Raw genomic sequence first — 18,034 nt, 5'->3', positions numbered from 1 at the left:
GAATTCCTGGAGCAAATTCTAAAATTCTATGAATGCAGCCTTGCAACATCTCATACTCTGCCCCACTTAAATGCAGCAAGAATAGGACATCACATATGATGGGGTGTAAAGTAGAAGGCAACATATTTTGATAATATATATTGGATATATATATATATATATATATATATATATATTTCAAAAACAAAAGCCTCCTAATCTCTACCTGTAAGTCCAATAGGCAAGCAATCATAGGCTTTAAAAGTAGTAAGAGGTGGGGGCTGGAGCGATAGCACAGCGGGTAGGGCGTTTGCCTTGCACACGGCCGATCCGGGTTCAATTCCCAGCATCCCATACGGTCCCCCAAGCACCGCCATGAGTAATTCCTGAGTGCAGAGCCAGGAGTAACCCCTGTGCATCGCCGGGTGTGACCCAAAAAGCAATAAACAAATAAATAAATAAAAGTAGTAAGAGGGCTCAGGGGAGTGCCAGAAAGAGAACAAGGATTAATACAGTTGCTTGCCTTGTTCCAAATGATCATGGTTCTAATCCCCAACACCACATATGATTCCAGTGTACCACCGGGGGTTATTGCTAAGCACAGAGCCATGACCACTGCTGGGTATTAGCTCCATCAATATCATCATCATCATCATCAACAATAGTAGTACATTACTAGCAAATAGTACTGAAATACTACTAGTAGTAGATCAAGCTAAACTCTATCTCAAATCAATCTGGAATAAAAGTATTGAAACATCAACAAACTGAAGATTAAAACATCCACAATTACCAGCCTCATCTTAAAATTTTTTTAAAAAAACTTCTTATGGGGCCAGAGCGATAGTACAGCACGTAGGGCGTTGGCCTTGCACGTGGCCGACGTGGTTTGATCCCCGGCATCCCATATGGTTCCCAAAGCACCGCCTGGAGTAATTTCTGAGTGCAGAGCCAGGAGTAATCCCTGACAATCACTGGGTGTGATCCAAAAAAGACCAAAAAGAAAAAAAAACAAACAAAAAAACATTTTATAAGCCCTCATTTCTCTTGTCATTTTGTTGCTATCATTGTTCTTATTGTTTTGAGTTTTTATTGTTGGGCTAACCCCTGGCTCTGTGCTCAGGGAACACTTCTAGCAGTGCTCAGCGGACCATCTGCAGTGCTGGGGATCAAACCGGGGTCAGCCATGTAAAAGAAGGGTGCTGTACTATCTGTCTGGCCCACTATACCCCTCATGTCCTAACAAAATTAGTGTCACATCCATGCAACATGTGCCTAGATTTTAAGTGATAACGGACACCATCTTTCACCAGATTAGCTCCTATGGAGTATAAAAAATTTACAAAGCAATTAAGACATGCAGGAATTTCATCTATTGGGCAAGAAGTATTTTCTTTAATAAGCTCATAAACTTGCCAGTTCCACCCACTAAGGGATCCAAGCTTTTATTTACTGTGAACACTTCAGCTCTATGCCATCGCCCCCCTGGACCTGCCTGGCGGGTCAGATAGACACTATTGCTCAGCTCACGCCGGCGGCTTCCCACCTGCAGCTGCTCAGGACTGACCATCAACAGAGTTCCCTGACCACTCACCATCTTTCCTGCACAGACTCTCACAAAACACGTTCTCTTATCACTTCTTCGCATTGTCTGTTCAAGTCCTATTAGTAAAGTTTCAAATACAACCACAGGGGCTGGAGCAATAGTATAGTGGGAAGGGCATTTGTTTTGCACACAGCCGACCCAGGTTAAGGGTTCAATATATGGCATCCCATATGTCACCCCCCCCAAATACTGCCAAGAGTAATTCCTGAATGTCAAGTAACCCCTGAGTTGTGTGAAGCAGCCTCTGAGCATCGCCAGGTGTTGTCCAAAAACAAAAAGAAAAAAAAACTAATAATCAAATACAACAGCATTATAATCCTTCCTAGCCTGCAGTAATTTTCAAAATTTAATACAGTGGGTAGGGCACTTCTTTGCACAGAGCCAACCTGGGTTTGATCCCCAGCACTCCACAGGGTTCCCTGAGCACCACCAGGAGTGACTCCTGAACAAAGAGCCAGGAGTAAGCCCTGAGCACAGCTGGGTGTGGCCCAAAAAATCAAAAAAATTTTTTTAAAAAGGGACTTCCCCTTTAGGCCTTTGGATCTGCGGTTCATCAGAAGGCTCCCCCCCAGGGCCCATCCCATGCCCAGATCCCTCAGTTCCTGCTTCAGAGTTTGTTCAGAGAAAGGCTCTTCCTGCCCACCACACAGCAAACTTCAGCCATTTCCCCTCCCGAGGCCCAGTTCTGATGCCTACCCGGGACTCCTCCAAACTCCAAGTCTTTCGTCTGTGCCATCGTTGGCGCTTCAAAGGTTCTCAGTGATGTTGGTCCTTTCGTAACCCTTTTCTCTTCCTTAAAATCGATCTCTTTTAATTTGATCTCTTCTCTTCTTGGGCGCAGGCTGTACTGTGTAGCAATGTAGCTACTATCTTGTGACAAATGGAATTTTTCCTAATGAAAAGATGAACTGTGTCAAATACGTGAAATTGATGATCATCTTTAATGCAACCACATTAACTCCACATCCCGATATGGCAAGGCATAAGTTCACTGAGTAACATCCAGTTCTAACTTCAGAACGAAATTTTAGAAGACAAAAGAAATACTCAAGTTGCTTCAGTGGGCTACCTCAGAGAAAGTCCCCTTAACAGGATAGAGTAACACTCACGAACCTCTGTGTTTTTGTAAGGCAAGTCATTCTTCTCCACGTGCTCAGACTCCCCATTATATCTGTGGATGCTATTTCCAAATGGCTTCTAAATTAAAGAATATAAAACATTTTAATCATGAGACTCTTGACTGATGAAAAAAAGAACCCAATCACAAAAACTTACTATTATATAAATCAAGCAGTAAAACAAGCTACAGGTTTTCAGACTCAATTCATCCGACTTTTGTTAAAAAAAAAAAAATACAATTAGTATAAAATTGGCTATCATTTTCCAAACATACAAGGATTAAATCTATAATAATACAGATTTCTGCCGACAATTTCTTATCTTTTAAATGTAATTAGACTGAGTGTAACAATTATTCAGTAACATGTACTCAACAATATTTGTTTACGAAGATAAAGTATAAAACTGATAAATTTGTTCATTAACTGGGTCTTTAAAATGGGGTACAGGGAAGACTGGGGTGATAGTATAGCAGGTAGGGTCATTTGCCTTACATATCTGACCCGGGTTTGATTCCCAGCACCATATATAGTCTCCTGAGCACCATTAGGAGTGATCCTTGAGTGCAGAGTCAGGTTTAAGCCCTGAGCATCTCCAAGTGTGGCCAAAAATAATAATTTTTAAAAATTAAAAAGGGGGAATAACTGACTGGCCCCAGAACAGCCAGTAATGGGAAACTATTAAATAGAAAATACTAACAGAACTTTATTACTGGCCAACAAACTACCTATTTTCAGATTCTCATGCTACCTGATTTTATTTAACCTAACTGTTCTCTTCTCTAATCTTTTTCTCAACTCAAGTCTCCTGAGAGCTTTCTCTTCATGCAGTGGGAGGGAATTTCTCACCAGACTGAACAGAGGATGCGATCTGGATTGCAAAAGACTTTTCCACACAGCATGGATGGATAATCTCTCTCACTCTGACCCTTTAAAAGTCACTGGCATATTAAAAATACGAATAAATAAAAAGGAAAACAGGTGAAAAGTGCCAGTCTGTCTTTTCAGAGGCCAGTTTACAAAGGACAGCTTTAATACAGCATCCAGACCTGTCACACCAAGGTCTAATTGGGCAGTAATAACATTCAATAAATACCTAAAATGCCTAAACGCCAATGAGCCACTAAGGCAGCAAATGGACCCACTCTGTTTTCAAATGTCCAATATATTATCTATAGTAAGCACAAGTGTAACCCTGTAAACAGCTGGTCAGCCAACCCGGAACTGTGCTGAGTGCAAACGAACAGACACTCAGGAGTGGATGCAGAGATGATTGCAAAAGAACACAACCAGGCGCCAACAAGCACAGGGCTGACTTGACAGCCAAAGCTCCCTGCAGCTTAAGTCTGATCTTTCTTAGGCAACACCCCAGCCCAAACGCCAGGCGGGGACACAGGGAGTCCGAGACTTCCAGGGCAGAAGCAGAGTCAGGCTCTGGCTAGTGGACACCAGGAGGGCCATAAGAAGGTTACAGTATAAAAATATGATGGCTGCTAAAGGCTAAAAATAAAAATGTGACAGAAAGCACCATGCATCTGTTTCCTAAGTCACCTGACCAGTAAGGAGAGCCACTAATCAACGGGCAAAAATTTACACTCACTAATTATCAAAATGCAAGTGAAAACGGCGAGTAAAAGAGGAAATACACTGTACCAGAGAGGTAGTCCAGTGGGCAGGGAGCTTGCCTTGCAAACAGCTGACCCAGGTTTGACCTCAGCACCCCCTTGCTATAGTCCCCAAGCACCAACAGGAAGACTCCTGAATACAGAGCCAGGAGTAAGTCCTGAGCAAAGCCGGTAGGGCCAAAAAGAGAGAAAGAGAGAGTACTGTGGGTAGGGTACTTGTCTTGCAAGTAGCCAACCCAGGTTCAATCCGTAGCACCCCACAGGGTCTCCTGAGCAACACCAGGAGTTCGACGCAGTGCACAGAGCCAGAAGTAAGCCCTGAGCATAGTTGGGTGTGACCCAAAAACAATGGACAGCAAAGGATGTCAACAAATGTTAACCCAATAAACTTTTTTAATCTAACTACAAAACAGCATAATTATTATAGTGTTTTAAAATCATTAAAGTTTAGGGGGTCAGAGAGACAGGGTGCTTGATTCACAGGCGGCCACCCCGGGTTCCATTCCCAGCACCCTTTGTATAGTCCCAAGAGTTGCCAGGGGTGATCCCTGAGCACAGAGTCAGGAGTAAGCCCTGAGCACTGCAGATGTGGCCCAAAAACCAAAATAACAGTGAACATAATTTTTTAAATTACCTTATTCTACTTTTTACTAAAAACAAAAAATACAATTAATCCAAAATACTCACTGTGTTAAGTCCTTACAGATTCTACGTGCCCGAACTTTCCACTTTGCATTCCAGAAGTCATCCTATTCTAGTGATGATGCTTGAAATAACAGGGAATGCAGTCCCAACTAACTTTTTACCACCTATGTCTAGGGTTACACATGAACTCTTAAGATACCATCAAACCTTACGCAAGTCATTCTATAATTTATGTCTATTTTAAATTTAAACACTGCTTTTTCTAAAACCTCAGTATTAAGTAACATTTTAATAACTTAACTTTAAAACATTCTTTTTCACTGATAATTTGAGCATACTTTCTATCCCTCCAAATATTTATTTTTGAATTTAATCTTCCAAAGTGAGATTTGATGCTTCACTTCTATTTTAATATAACGACAAGTAATCTGAGTTAAACCATACACAAATGGGAAGACTCGGACAAAGAACTGAATAGTGATACAGAAGGGCCACCGTACCAATACCAGGGGAGTCAATTTCACTTCCAATACTTCCTTCCTCATTTTCTTAATATCGGGAATAGTAGCCTGGCTGGAAGCCGATGCTGACCGACGGGAATTCTTGGGTGGCCGGCCAGCGGATCGGCCCGGGGACCGGGACCGGGACCGGGACCGTGACCGACTCCCTCGGCGTCTGGAAGGAGAACTGGAAGTGGAGCCACTTTTCCTTTGCCTAAAAGAAGTCAGAGGCTGGGAGGGAAGAAGGCAAATTTGAGCTATAATTTGACCATTAAGTCTGAGAGAAGACCACAAATAACAAAAACAGATCCAAAAAAGAGAGGGAACAACTGGTGCCATTAAGGGCATCAACCCTTGCCATTAACTTGGAAACAATCCCTGGAAATGGTGGGCTCTGAAAGACCAGCACAAAGGGCCAGAGAGAGAGCACAGTGGGTAGGGCACATGTCTTGTATGCAGCCAACCAGGGTTTGCTCCCAGCATCCCATGTGATCCCAACTGCACAGGAATAATCCCTGAATACCACTGGTTTTTTTCCTCCCCACCAAAAGAACAAACAAACAAACAAACAGAAAGACAAGGAAGAGTACCAATACACTAGTATTACACCAGTAACATTAATTCTGAGATAAGACAAAAGAAATTTAAAAAGGGGGTGGGGGGGAGGCAGAGTTTTACTCTGAACAAAACCTACAGGCAGATCCTGAAAATAATCACTCATTTGGATTACCTAGCAGATGGTTTCACTCTATCCTCATGAAATCCAAACCAATCATCCCAGTCTGTCCAGAGACCTGGAATCTGGAATGCACACCATTTCCCAGGTCAAAATCTTAGCAGACCCCACCCCGGTTTAGGGTTTTTCCCCCCAAAAAAGGGGGCCATACCAAGAGCAGGGGGGGGGGGTGACAGCAGGAGGGTGGTAAGTAGAAAGTGGGGAGGAACAACCAATGACAGACAGACATGCGATGATGCTTGCTCTGAAGTACCCAGCAGTGCCAAGGAACGTATCCAGGTCCATTCCCTGCCATTATTGTCGAGAGCTTCGCTCCCGTGCAAAGAAGTCACAGGGTCCTTGACACCTAAAATATGTACTGTCTATCACTGAGTCAACAACCTGGCGAATTTCTCTCCTAGAGCACTGAACCTGTCGTCCATAAACTATGGGCCACGGTAATGACCTGCTAATTCTGACAAAGGAATGTTAGGCCTATGGAATCTGACCGTGAAAAATTAAGGCCTCCTGGAACCAGAACAATAGTACAGCAGGTAGGACGCTTGCCTCACACGCTGCAAACCCAGGTTTGATCCCAGCACCTCACAGGTCCCCCAAGCCCACAGTGATTCCCGAGCACAGAGCCGGGAATGAGCCCTAAGCACTACCAGGTGTGAGCCAAAAACCAAAAAAGTAAATAAATTAATAAATGTGAGGCCTTCATTTTCCCCCCAACTGCTTCCTACTTCGCTTTTATATTTTACAAAAGTATGTGCATACCACAGATCAGATTCTTTGAAACCTAGGCCCTCACCACAAAGGCTAGAACAAGTCTAATTCATGTCACACTCAATTAAAAATCTCCAATTTTCAGGATGAAGCTTAGAGCCCTCCAGTTTAGGCTGCTGGTATCCCTATGCTGGCCCTCATCCCTACTTCACCCCCCCACCCCCACCCCCTACACACACACCTGTCCACCCTTCTAACACTGGCTGTGTTCCCATACCACGCCACTAGTATGCTGCCCTCTTGTGGAAGCCGCTGGCTCTGTCACCAGCTTGAACTTTCTCTGAAGCCCGTGAGGCCAGTGTCCATCCCTAACTTCAATGTACCCCAACACCACTCTGGACAAACTTCCACCAAAAAAAAATGAAAAAAAGCTCAACAAGGGAGACAACGGAGGCAAGCATCGTCTTTCCCAGTAAACTGTGAGCCTCTTGGAGACAAGGCACTGCCTCATTCGTACATTTCCGCAGCCAATAACTGTCTGATTCATAGTAGCTGGTGCATGACCTTTGCCTCCAAACCGCCAGAACTGATTGGGGGAAGCCAAAAACCAAACCCAACAGCTCCTTCCCACATGGCCTGATGAAGCGAAGAGCCACTTACCTTGATATCATTCTCCTTCAGTTCCAGTTCGGTTCCATCTTTGTACTTCACGGTATAGAGCTGGGAGCCGGCGTCATGGCTCAGAATTTCTACCTCATAATAAAGCGAACTCCCAGGCCAGCGACCTCTCACCACCTCGCCATCGGCAAATTTTCTACTTGGCATTTTCAAAATCTTAGTCTGAATAGTTTCAAAGGGGGGAAAAAGTGAAATCAATGCATACATACTGACATTTGTCTTTTTTTCATGGGTTGAACATTAAAATACAATTTTCTAAAACTTTGTACTGGTGAAGACCTTGGGAGCAAAAAGTACGTTCAACTTTTTCTCTTTTCTATTTTTTTCTCATTTATTTGTAGCCCCTTTTAATAGTGATATGCCACAAAAAAGCTGCATACCATCAAAAGCCATTTCAAGGGAGAACTTTATTTTTGCATGGTGTCTGGCTGTGTAAAATACTGATAAAAAGAACACAGTATTCAGCCATGCTTGCTTTTGTTTTCTTAACATGAGAAAAGTGAAGCTTGAAGATGTTAATTGCTTAGTCCAAAGACATGAAAATAGAAGGTATGAAATGACAGGATAACACATAGTTCTTTGATTACGTATCACATTTAGAATCACATTCCAGGGGATGATTTATCCACTATCCAGGAGAGTAAGGATTAATTATAAACATACAAAGGCATCAATGGGTCTGGGCAAAATGCTACACCCACAACAAACTGTTGTTTCATGCTAACCAATGAGGCACATCTCACAATTCTGATTTATGAATTTGCATACTCTTACAGAGGCTCTAAAAATACACTTAATTTTCAACAAAATACAAAGTTTAAAAAAATATCAAGCCATCTGGGGAAATCAAGACTGCATCATTACCATTTTTGGAACCCACCAATGGAGGGAGAGATCAGACCTATGATGAACAGCAAACAGGAGTTCATCAAGTTCTTTCAGGTCTGACAGCCAAGGGCCCAAATGCAGAGCAAGATTAACTGCCAATTCCACATACCTGGGAAGCACACACCTGGCCATCATCCTAGTTAGGCTCTCTCCTGCTAAAGCAGACCTCAGTTACAACATTCTTTTTCACTGAACTAAAATATGACCCAGTTTTGTTTAAAAAAAAAAATCTGAAACCACAACTATCTGTCAGAATTGCCATTCTCATGATAAACCGTATGGGCCATCCTTTTTCCTAACTCACCTCATTGCTGGGGGTTCCTAGCTCTGTGGTAGGAATAATATTCCTCCCTCCAACTGACCTGTGGATTTCACATTCTATCTCCCACCTCCACCACCAACGAACTAGTTGGGGCTAATCCGAGAAGCCACCAACAGCCCTGCAGGAAAGATCCCTCCCTAGGAACCAACTAAAGCAACTCTAGACAGCCCCTCACCAGACTGGGTCAGGAGCTAACTCTACAACCAAAACAGCCCATTCTACAACAAAAATAATTCCCAGGGTACCAGAGTGATAGTACAGCAAGTAGGGTGTTTGCCTTGCACATGACAGACCCAGGTTCGATCCCTGGCATCCCATATGGTCCCCCCAAGCACTGCCAGGATAATTCCTGAGGGTAGGGCAGGAGGAAGGGAAGGGAAGGGAAGGGAAGGGAAGGGAAGGGAAGGGAAGGGAAGGGAAGGGAAGGGAAGGGAAGGGAAGGGAAGGGAAGGGAAGGGGAGGGGAAGGGGAGGGGAGGGGAGGGGAGGGGAGGGGAGGGGAGGGGAGGGGGGGAGGGGAGGGGAGGGGAGGGGAGGGGAGGGGAGGGGAGGGAGAGGGGGGAGGGGAGGGGAGGGGAGGGGAGGGGAGGGGAGGGGGGAGGGGAGGAGGAGGGGGAGGGGAGGGGAGGGGAGGGGAGGGGGGAGGGGAGGAGGAGGGGGAGGGGGAGGGAGGGGAAGGGAAGGGAAAAAGAACATCTCAGACCATTTAAAGATGGGGAATTAAGAAAGAAAAAATGGGGCCAGAGAGATAGATGGTTCAGCAGGTAGGGCATTTGGCTTGCATGCAGCCGACCCGGGTTCAATTCCCAGCATCCCATATGGTCCTAAGCACCACCAGGAGCAATTCCTTAGTGAAGAGCCAGGAGTAACCCCTGAGCATCACCAGATGTGACTCAAAAAAGCAAAAAAGCAAGCAAGAAAAAAGTTTCATTGTGAAGACAGTTTCTCCAAAACACCCCATGTCTTCCCATAATGGCCTGAGAAAAGTACTTAACTACAAGCTTCTCTAGTTTGGCTAGTGGCTAGGTCTGCAGATGAAAGAAGATGCAACCACTTATCTAGTGATTAAAGGTTCAGCCCATTTTACAGAAAGAAACAAGCTTCTATATCCAAACCCCTCCCCAGATAGTATCTCTGAAGTAATAATGGCCTAGAGAAGAGAGGAGAGAATCCAGAAACTCTTGAGGCTGAAGTCACACCTGGATGAGGAATAACCTCTGAGGAGGAACCTAGGAGGCCGGGGGATGGGCAGCAGACAGGTCACCTCACAATGTGTACAGGAGCACAAAAAAGGAAGGTGACAATAGCAAAACTCTGCCCATTTCAACACTTGGCTCAGAGCCTACAAGAAAGAGGAAGGAAACAACCCACTTTCTCTCTTCTCATGCCTCCCCACCTTATCCTCAGTCCCATCCCCATCCCCACCCCTAAGACACACACACACACACACACACACACACAAAATCAAACTGCAGGCAACCAATGCCAGGTGACAGCGTCTTTCTTGTCTTTCTACATGAAGATACCAAATTTCAAGCCACTCCTTACCAAAAAAAAAAAAAACCCTTTTGAAACACAGACGCTCATAATTTAAGAGCAATCCAGAATTTTGGGGGATAGTCTTTTTTGGGGGGTGGGGGCGCCATACCCAGCAGTGCTCAGGGGATCACTCCTAGTGGTACCGGGAATTGAATAGCCAGCCAGATGAAAGGTAAGCACCCTACCCACTGTACTATCTGTCTAGTCCCTAGATTTTTTATTCCCTTGGGGCTACGAACAATTTCTGTACCCTTCTGATTTTTATTTATTGGTCTCCTTCTGCTGCACCTATTACACAGCATGTGTGCAACACTGAACAGAGACCAAAGCAATGGAGCTTTCTCCTTTACCAATTAAAAATGTGGAGCTATGCAAAGTAAGTTATCTGGAAGACAGTAGATTTCTATGCTTAAAGTTTTAAGACAAGAATTGGGATTCAAAAAAAAAAGAAAAAGAAATGGGATTTGGGGTAGTGATCAGTGTACATTGGAAAAGAGCACTGTCCTCAGGAGCCTACAAACTAGACAAATGTTCCACATGACTAAACTAGAAGCAATTATGTGCACCCCCGTTCACAAGATCTGAACACAATTGTCCAGGTAATTCACTGCAATCATACCCTAATATGATGCCTTCCAGGTCCAGGGTAATGGTATGTGGCAGGTAGGGGTTTGTGTAGCACATGGCCAAACCCCTGGCACCCCATATGGTCCCCTAAACCTTGCCACGGGTGATCCCTTAGCAAAGAGCCTGAGCAACACCAGGTGTAGCTCAAAGACAAATATACATATATATCCATGTGTCCAGTGCCTACATACACACACTGTCTCTGGTCACCTTTCCTTCACTTGTCTGGAGGTGGCAGAGAAAGGGAAGCGCCTCTGAAATTTTGACGGTGTCCCCATCAACACCTGAGTCCAAAAGGCAAACAGGAACTCGCCGCAGGATGCAACGGCAGCATCACCATCCCGGACATTTCCCCTCAACCGTGTGGATCCCGGACGGCAGTGATCACTCCCCTGCAACTCACTGTCCCCCCTTCTACCGACACAGCTCTCCAAAACGGCCAGAAGGAGCCTCCACTCCTCCCGCTGCGCCCCGGCCCCCATCCTCTCCTTGAAGGCAGCTGCGACAAAAGTGCGCTGGCCCAGCCACTAGTGTTTGTTGGCCAGGCCCCTCGGGCTGAACCCGGGAGCGTGGGTCGAGCGGGCTGTGCGTGCCCCACGAGGCCAGTGGGCAGCACACGTGCCCGAGGCCGGACCGCTGAGACCCAGGAGCGCTGTCCCAGGAGTCCAAGCACCCACAGCAAAGACGCACGCACCGACCCGTGCAATCGTCTGGGAGAGGCGCCTCGAACCCGGTCTTCGGCAATCGAACGCTGCACAAAATGCACCCCTGAGCCAGCTGGACGACGCCGTCAAGGCTCGGTCAAGGCCATGACGGAGGAGGAGAGGGTGGAGAGCAGGCTGGAGGTCTTAGCAGATCCCGCCAATCTGCCCAACTCATTTTTCCAGCGTGCATTTAAAAAAAGAAAAAGGAAAAAAAAAAAAAAACACCGGGCGACGAAATTGAAAGACTTGCACCACGCCGGCACCCCAGCAGTCCGCCCTCCAGAGTCACCAAAGCCGAAACCGAACGAGCCGGCGGCGACCACCTGCGCCCCGTAAGAGTCGTAGCTTTGCAAGCACACTTCCCCATCCGCCGGCTTGCAGCCGCAGGCTCGCCTCCCGCGGGGCAGAACCCGCCAAGTCCCCCCACTTATCTGTCCTAAAAGACGCTCGGGGCCGGCCTGGGAGGGCCGCTGCAGCAGGGCGGGGACAAAGGGGCCGCCGAGGGTCACCCCCACCCCACCCCCCGCACCCCTCCACCGAGCCGGCCCCCACCCGCATCATTTCGCAGCGACGCAGCCCGTCCAAAATGGAGGGAAACGTCGGCGATTTAAACGCGGCGGCTCCATTTCCGCAGCAGCACCCGGAGCGCGCCCGGAGCCTCCGCACGCCGCGGCCCCGAGCGAGCCCCGGCGAGGACGGCGAGGCAGCCGCCGCCGCCGCAGGCCGGGCTGCTCGGGGCCGTCCCCAGCCCACAGCCCCGGCCGCCCCCCTCCGCCGCCGCCGGGAGCGGGTCGCGGGTGGGGGCGCTCACCTGCGTCGAGCTCCGGCGCGAACAAACAGCTCCGGGACAGTCGCCGAGCAGCAACCCGGCGGCGGTTCCGCGCGCGCGACGCCGCCCCGCCGCGCTCCTGTGCCCCGCGCTCCCGCGGCCCGGGCGCGCGCCTCCCAGGCCCCGCCTCCGCCCGCGCCGCCCCCTCGCGGGGCGTCTCCGGGCTCCCATTGGCTCCTCGATCTTTTGAATCGTCCCCGGCGCTGCCGATTGGTCGTGCGCCGCGGAGCATCCGCCCCGCGGGGCTTGGAGAGTCGAGCTTTGTAGCTCCTGCGGCCGAGCGGAGCGCGGCGGGTTGGCTGCTTTTGCAAGCTTGGAGGAGCTCTACCTGACCTGTGCGTTATCGCAATCACCCAGGCACCCCAGCCACCCGCGGACCCCGCCAGTTTTCCGCCCCTACTCTCTTGGCACCCACCACTGCAGCCCGCCAACCTGAATTTGGGGTGCGAGGTGGCGTGGCGAATGAGATAATAAAAAGCTACAAAGTAAATAATAAGCTCACTTGGTGATAACTGAAGACCAACTCGCCCGGACTACGGGTGCTTCTTGCTTAAGAACACTGCAGTGCTCTCCTTAACGGCGTTCTCCGGAAGCCTGGATGCCGAGCAGGGACCATCAGGGAATTCTTTGTCTTGACCAGGGTTGTACTTGGGTAGAACCCGACCTGGACCACAGCTTGAAAACAGTGGGAAGGAGGGAGGGACGAAAGTGTCCAAGGGTTCCCTACAACCACTGCTGTGAGAAGGGGGGGTTACTAACTACTAAGGCGGACGATTCACCAATAAAGGAAAGGATCAACAATACATAGGTCACAGAACTGGAAATTCTGTCCATTCCTCACTGAAATGCCACTTTCATCGCATCCCTCAAATTTGGCTTCAATGGACCTCCAAAATGCTGAATCTTTGCATTGCTAACTCTGAATCTCTTATGAACCTTAACTTTTTTTCCTCCAAGTTATCATCACTGGCTTCCTTCCTTTGAGGTTGAGAGTTTAAAACAGTCCACTGAAAGTTCCCTATTTCTCCGTGTGGTTTTAATCAAAGTGTTACTTAACACTCTTACTAGGCAAGTTTAAGTGTCTTATTACATTAGAAGAAGTGTCCATTTATAATACTGAGCCTAGCTTCAGGTACAAGATTTCTCATCTCAGAATTGTAACTGCAAAACACCCAGGTTTATAATATAAAAACAAAACACTTAATACATTGAACTATTGTCACATCCAGTTTGTCTGGGCCTTTCCAGAGAACAAGCTCTAATACTGATTTTTTTTTTCGTCTTTTGGTGCGATTTTTTGGTTTTGGTTTGGGGGTTTTCGTTCTGAGGCCACACCCAGCAATACTCTAGAGCTGCTCCTGGCTCTACACTCAGGAATTGCTTTTGGAAGTGCTCAGGGGGACCACATGGGATGCTGGGGATCTAACCTGGCTCAGCCACATGCAAGGCAAGTTAGCTACCCACTGTACTATCGCTACAGCCCCCTAAATTGTTACCTGAGATGTCAACGATACTCTAGATGAAAATAGGAACTAAAGAAATGCACACTATACTTCAGAGACAGAACACCCTTATGATTTGGGGCAACCCTAATACTGAGTTGCCTTAGCCCTTAAAGTACAGAATATTAGCTCTGACTCATTTTTTCCAGCAAGTAATATGGAAATGAAACCTATGTTGAGTATTGGGAACTTGTAGTGGTTAATATTCCTAATACCTAGGCCAGTGTTAACATGGTTCTTATAGGTTCAACCCAGAACTATAATTTCACTGGATCTCACATTCCCCAAGTCTTCTGGTTTCTGAAAGAAAGGAAGATTCACAGGGCCAGAAAGATGTTATAGGAGTTAAGACATTTGCGTTGAATGCTGCTAATCCCAGTTTGATTGCTGGCACAGCATGGTCCCTGAGAATCACCAGGGACAAATTAATATGCAGTAAAGGGTATCACTTTAGAAGTTGAGACTGTGCAGTGTCAACCACGATGATCAAGTTGTTTAGATATTTTCAAATATCTAAAGTAAAAGCCACTTGAAACCCCTTGGCAAATGGTTATTCATGTGGCCATGAGTGACACACTTCCCTTCTCCACCTGCAAGGAAAATGAGAAATAGAAAAATAGACCCTGGGCACTGTTGCTGAGCACCCGAGAGACCCACCTGGGTGCCGCACCATAGACACGCTCCATCATGCCTGTTGTTCGGTGTTGCTTCCCAGAGTCTGGGCTGGGAGATCTAGTCAGTTTCACCGGGCTCAGAGGATAGTGTTCCATGAGGCATACACCCATATACGCTGGGAGCTGCGGAAAGCCTTCATTCACAAATTATAAGTGCCGTGAGGTCATCTGATAAGTCACATTTCAACTCGTGCTTTTGAAGCCACTCAATCTGAGTGTTTTCATTCCTAGGGAATGGAATTTATGTTTGACATGATGAAGTAGGGATTAGAGAGATAGTTCAGTAGGTAGGACACTTCCTTTGCTGGCGGCTGACCCTGGTTCATTATATGCCACCACATATGTTCAAGGGCCCACTTACACCTGCTCTGCGCTCGCTCTGCACTCAAGGATCACTCCTGGCAGGGCTCTGGGCACCATATGGATTGGCGAGGAACAAACCTGTGTTGAAGTGGGCAAAGCAAGAGTCTTAACTGCAATAAAAAAAAAAAAACTGTTGTACTTGAGGCAGGAGCAGTATTGTACAGCAGGTAGAGCACTTTCCTTGGATGTAGCTGACCCGGGTTCCTGGCATCCCAATGTTCCCCCAAGCATGGCCAGGAGTAATTCCTGAGTGCAGATCCAGGAGTAACCCCTGAGCATCATTGGATGTGGCACCCAAACAAATAATAACAATAATAATAATTTTTAAATTTTTAAATTAACTGCTGTACTATCTCTCCAGCCCCTCTTTTTTCTTCTTAACATTCTATTGTCAGAGGCCAGTGAAGGAAGCAATAAATGGATTCAAGTTCACTTCCATCTCCAGCTTGGCAGGAAAAACTTCTAGTAGGTGGGTAACTTTTGGTATACCTGAATGTCTGTATGATGGAGATACAAAAGGAAGCAGCAGAAACTAGTACAATAATCATAGTAATAACAAGCCTTTATCTTTTCCTGAATTCATAAGATAAATAAAATATTTTATTTAAGAAAACAGAAAGGAGTAGGGGAGGCAAGGAAGCTCCAGGATTATCGGAGGAGAGTCTGTAAACAAAATTCCTGATCTTTTTTATGTTTTTAAGTGAAGTATAATAGTTCTTTGTGATTTATTTTTGTTTTGCTTTTGGCCACCCCTAGAAGTACTCAGAGCTTACTCCTGACTCTCTGCTCAGGGACCATTCCTGGCAGGCTCTCAGGATCATATGGGTCACTGGGAATTGAACCCAGGTCAGCCACATGCCAGGCAAGTGTCCTACCCACTGTACTATTTCTCTGACCCCAAAGTAGAATAGTTTTATCTAAAGAAATAACTTAATGATAAATTAGGGAATAAAAAGAGGGAAAGAGAGATACATGTTCAAGGAAGAATGTGGGTTTCTCCAGAGGGCAAGATAGCCCAAAACTGTTTTTTTTGGGGGGGGCGATTATCTTTCTACCTCCACCACTGGCTGCACTGTTATGGTTTTGTATCTTTAGCCCTCTAACCAGAAGCTCTGTGAACTCCAGTCTCATCTGTCACTCTCAGCTCTTCTCTAGCAAGTTCCTCATCTGTAAATGAGGGTAATGAAGGTAATGATTATGTTTATTTTATTAGGTAGTTGAGAAGGAGTAAATGAAACTATTATATGCCAAGGTAGAGTAGTCAATAACCTTATTATAACTTCATTTGATTTCAAGTTCCTTAAATTCACCATTGAAATATTATAAATTATAATTAGTGACCAGAAAGATAGTACAGCAGATAAAATCCTTGCACAAGGCCAACTTTAGTTCAATTCCCTGCAACTCTAGGGCCCCTATGCTGCCTGCCTCAGAACCCAGCCAGGAGTGATTCCTGAGCATAGAGTCAAGAGTAAGCCCTGAGCACTGCTAGATATGACTCAAACACACTTTAGAATATAGGGTACTTTTTTTTCTTTTGCTTTTTGGGTCACACCCAGTGATGCACAAGTGTTACTCCTGGCTCTATACTCAGGAATTACTCCTGGCAGTGCTTGGGGGACCATATGGGATGCCAGCGATCGAACCCAGGTTAGCTGCGTGCAAGGCAAACACACTACTCACTATACTATTGCTCCAGCCCCAAATATAGGGTACTTTTATAGAAATAGAAATTATGAATAGAAATAGAAATTGTGAATAAATGTTAATGCATTTGTTGTATTTTTATATAAGTATATAAATCCTTTGATTCCTCTGTTAGTGCACTTCCTTTTTTAAGATTTTTATTCATTGGGACCAGAGCAATAATACATTGGGTACAGGGGGTGCTCGCCTTACACATGGCCGACCTGGGTTCAATCCCCAGCACCACACCTAGTCCCCTGAGCACTACCAGTGTACCCCTGAAAAAAATATAAATGCTACAGGACATTAAATATCTTTTTTTTTTAATTTTTATTGGGGGTGGTGATCATACCTGGCAATACTCGGGACTTACTCCTGTCTCTGCACTAGGGTAACTCCTTGGCTGTACTCAGGGAACAGTGTGTGATGCTGGGCATCAAATCGAGGTTAGCCACATGCAAGGCAAGTGCCATCACCCGTGTACCTTTAGTGCACATCTGACCTTTTAGTATACCCTTAGTGAACATCTAGACCAAATATTCTATTTAAAATCTTTACTTCCATACCATGTTGACTGAAAAAAATCTATGCTACTGGGCTAGACTTAAACTTACAGATCCTGGGGCCAGTACAGCAGGTACTGGGGATGCTCACCTTACACATGGGTTACTCCTGGCTCTGCACTCAAGAATTACTTCTGGCAGTGCTCAGGGAACCATATGAGATGCCAAGTATTGAACTCAGGTTCAACTCACCCTACCAGCTCTACCAGCTGTACTATCTTTTTGGCCCCTGCTTGCCTGCTTGTTTGCTTGCTTCCTCCTTCCTTCCTTTATTCTTTCTTTCCCGTTTTTAATATTTTTAAGCTATATTTTTTTGGCGGTTCCAGGGATGATCCAGGGCTTCACGCATCAAGGCAAGTTCTTACCGTAGAGCCCTGCCATGGACATTGATCACAAAACTAGTGTTACCTGAGGAGAAGAGGCAGGATGGGAGTAGATAAGATGGGAGTGTGTTTTTAATGATTAAATAGATGAGGGGATGGATCAATAGTACAGTGGGTAGGGCACTTGCCTTGCATGTGGCCCACCTGGGTTTGATCCCCAGCATCCCACACGGTCTCCTAAGCCCTGCCAGGAGTAATTTCTGAGTACAGAGCCGGGAATAACCACAGAGCACTTCCAGGTGTGGCCCAAAAACAAAACAAAATGAAATGAAATGGATGAAAGAATGAATTATGGAACTTAGATAGAGCCAAGACACTGATATTTTTCTTTAAAAGTCAGGTTGGTGAATTTCTCCCTCT

The 18,034-nt window shown here is 46.1% G+C and overlaps 1 protein-coding gene and 1 non-coding gene across 2 annotated transcripts in view; both read right to left on the bottom strand.

Moving 5' to 3' along the window:
• LBR (lamin B receptor) overlaps window positions 1–12,596 on the bottom strand; it is a 32,038-nt gene extending 19,442 nt beyond the window's left edge. The window contains exons 1-5 of the mRNA XM_056138486.1: window positions 12,486–12,596; window positions 7,578–7,757; window positions 5,474–5,704; window positions 2,699–2,782; window positions 2,282–2,477 (exon numbers count right to left, since the gene is read on the bottom strand). Coding sequence (XP_055994461.1) covers window positions 2,282–2,477; window positions 2,699–2,782; window positions 5,474–5,704; window positions 7,578–7,742 — 676 coding nt within the window. The 5' untranslated portion in view covers window positions 7,743–7,757; window positions 12,486–12,596. The remainder of the gene's footprint in view (window positions 1–2,281; window positions 2,478–2,698; window positions 2,783–5,473; window positions 5,705–7,577; window positions 7,758–12,485) is intronic.
• LOC130017258 (small nucleolar RNA SNORA15) lies at window positions 7,929–8,066 on the bottom strand. The gene has a single exon (XR_008791366.1). It is a non-coding gene; the product is annotated as a small nucleolar RNA SNORA15 (small nucleolar RNA).
• Window positions 12,597–18,034: the final 5,438 nt, after the last annotated feature.

Source organism: Sorex fumeus, unplaced genomic scaffold, assembly GCF_029834395.1.
Source record: "Sorex fumeus unplaced genomic scaffold, SorFum_2.1 ptg000007l, whole genome shotgun sequence".
Lineage (NCBI taxonomy): Eukaryota > Metazoa > Chordata > Mammalia > Eulipotyphla > Soricidae > Sorex > Sorex fumeus.
The sequence above is the reverse complement of the archived record's forward strand: the minus strand, read 5'-3'. Positions and strand labels throughout refer to the sequence as shown.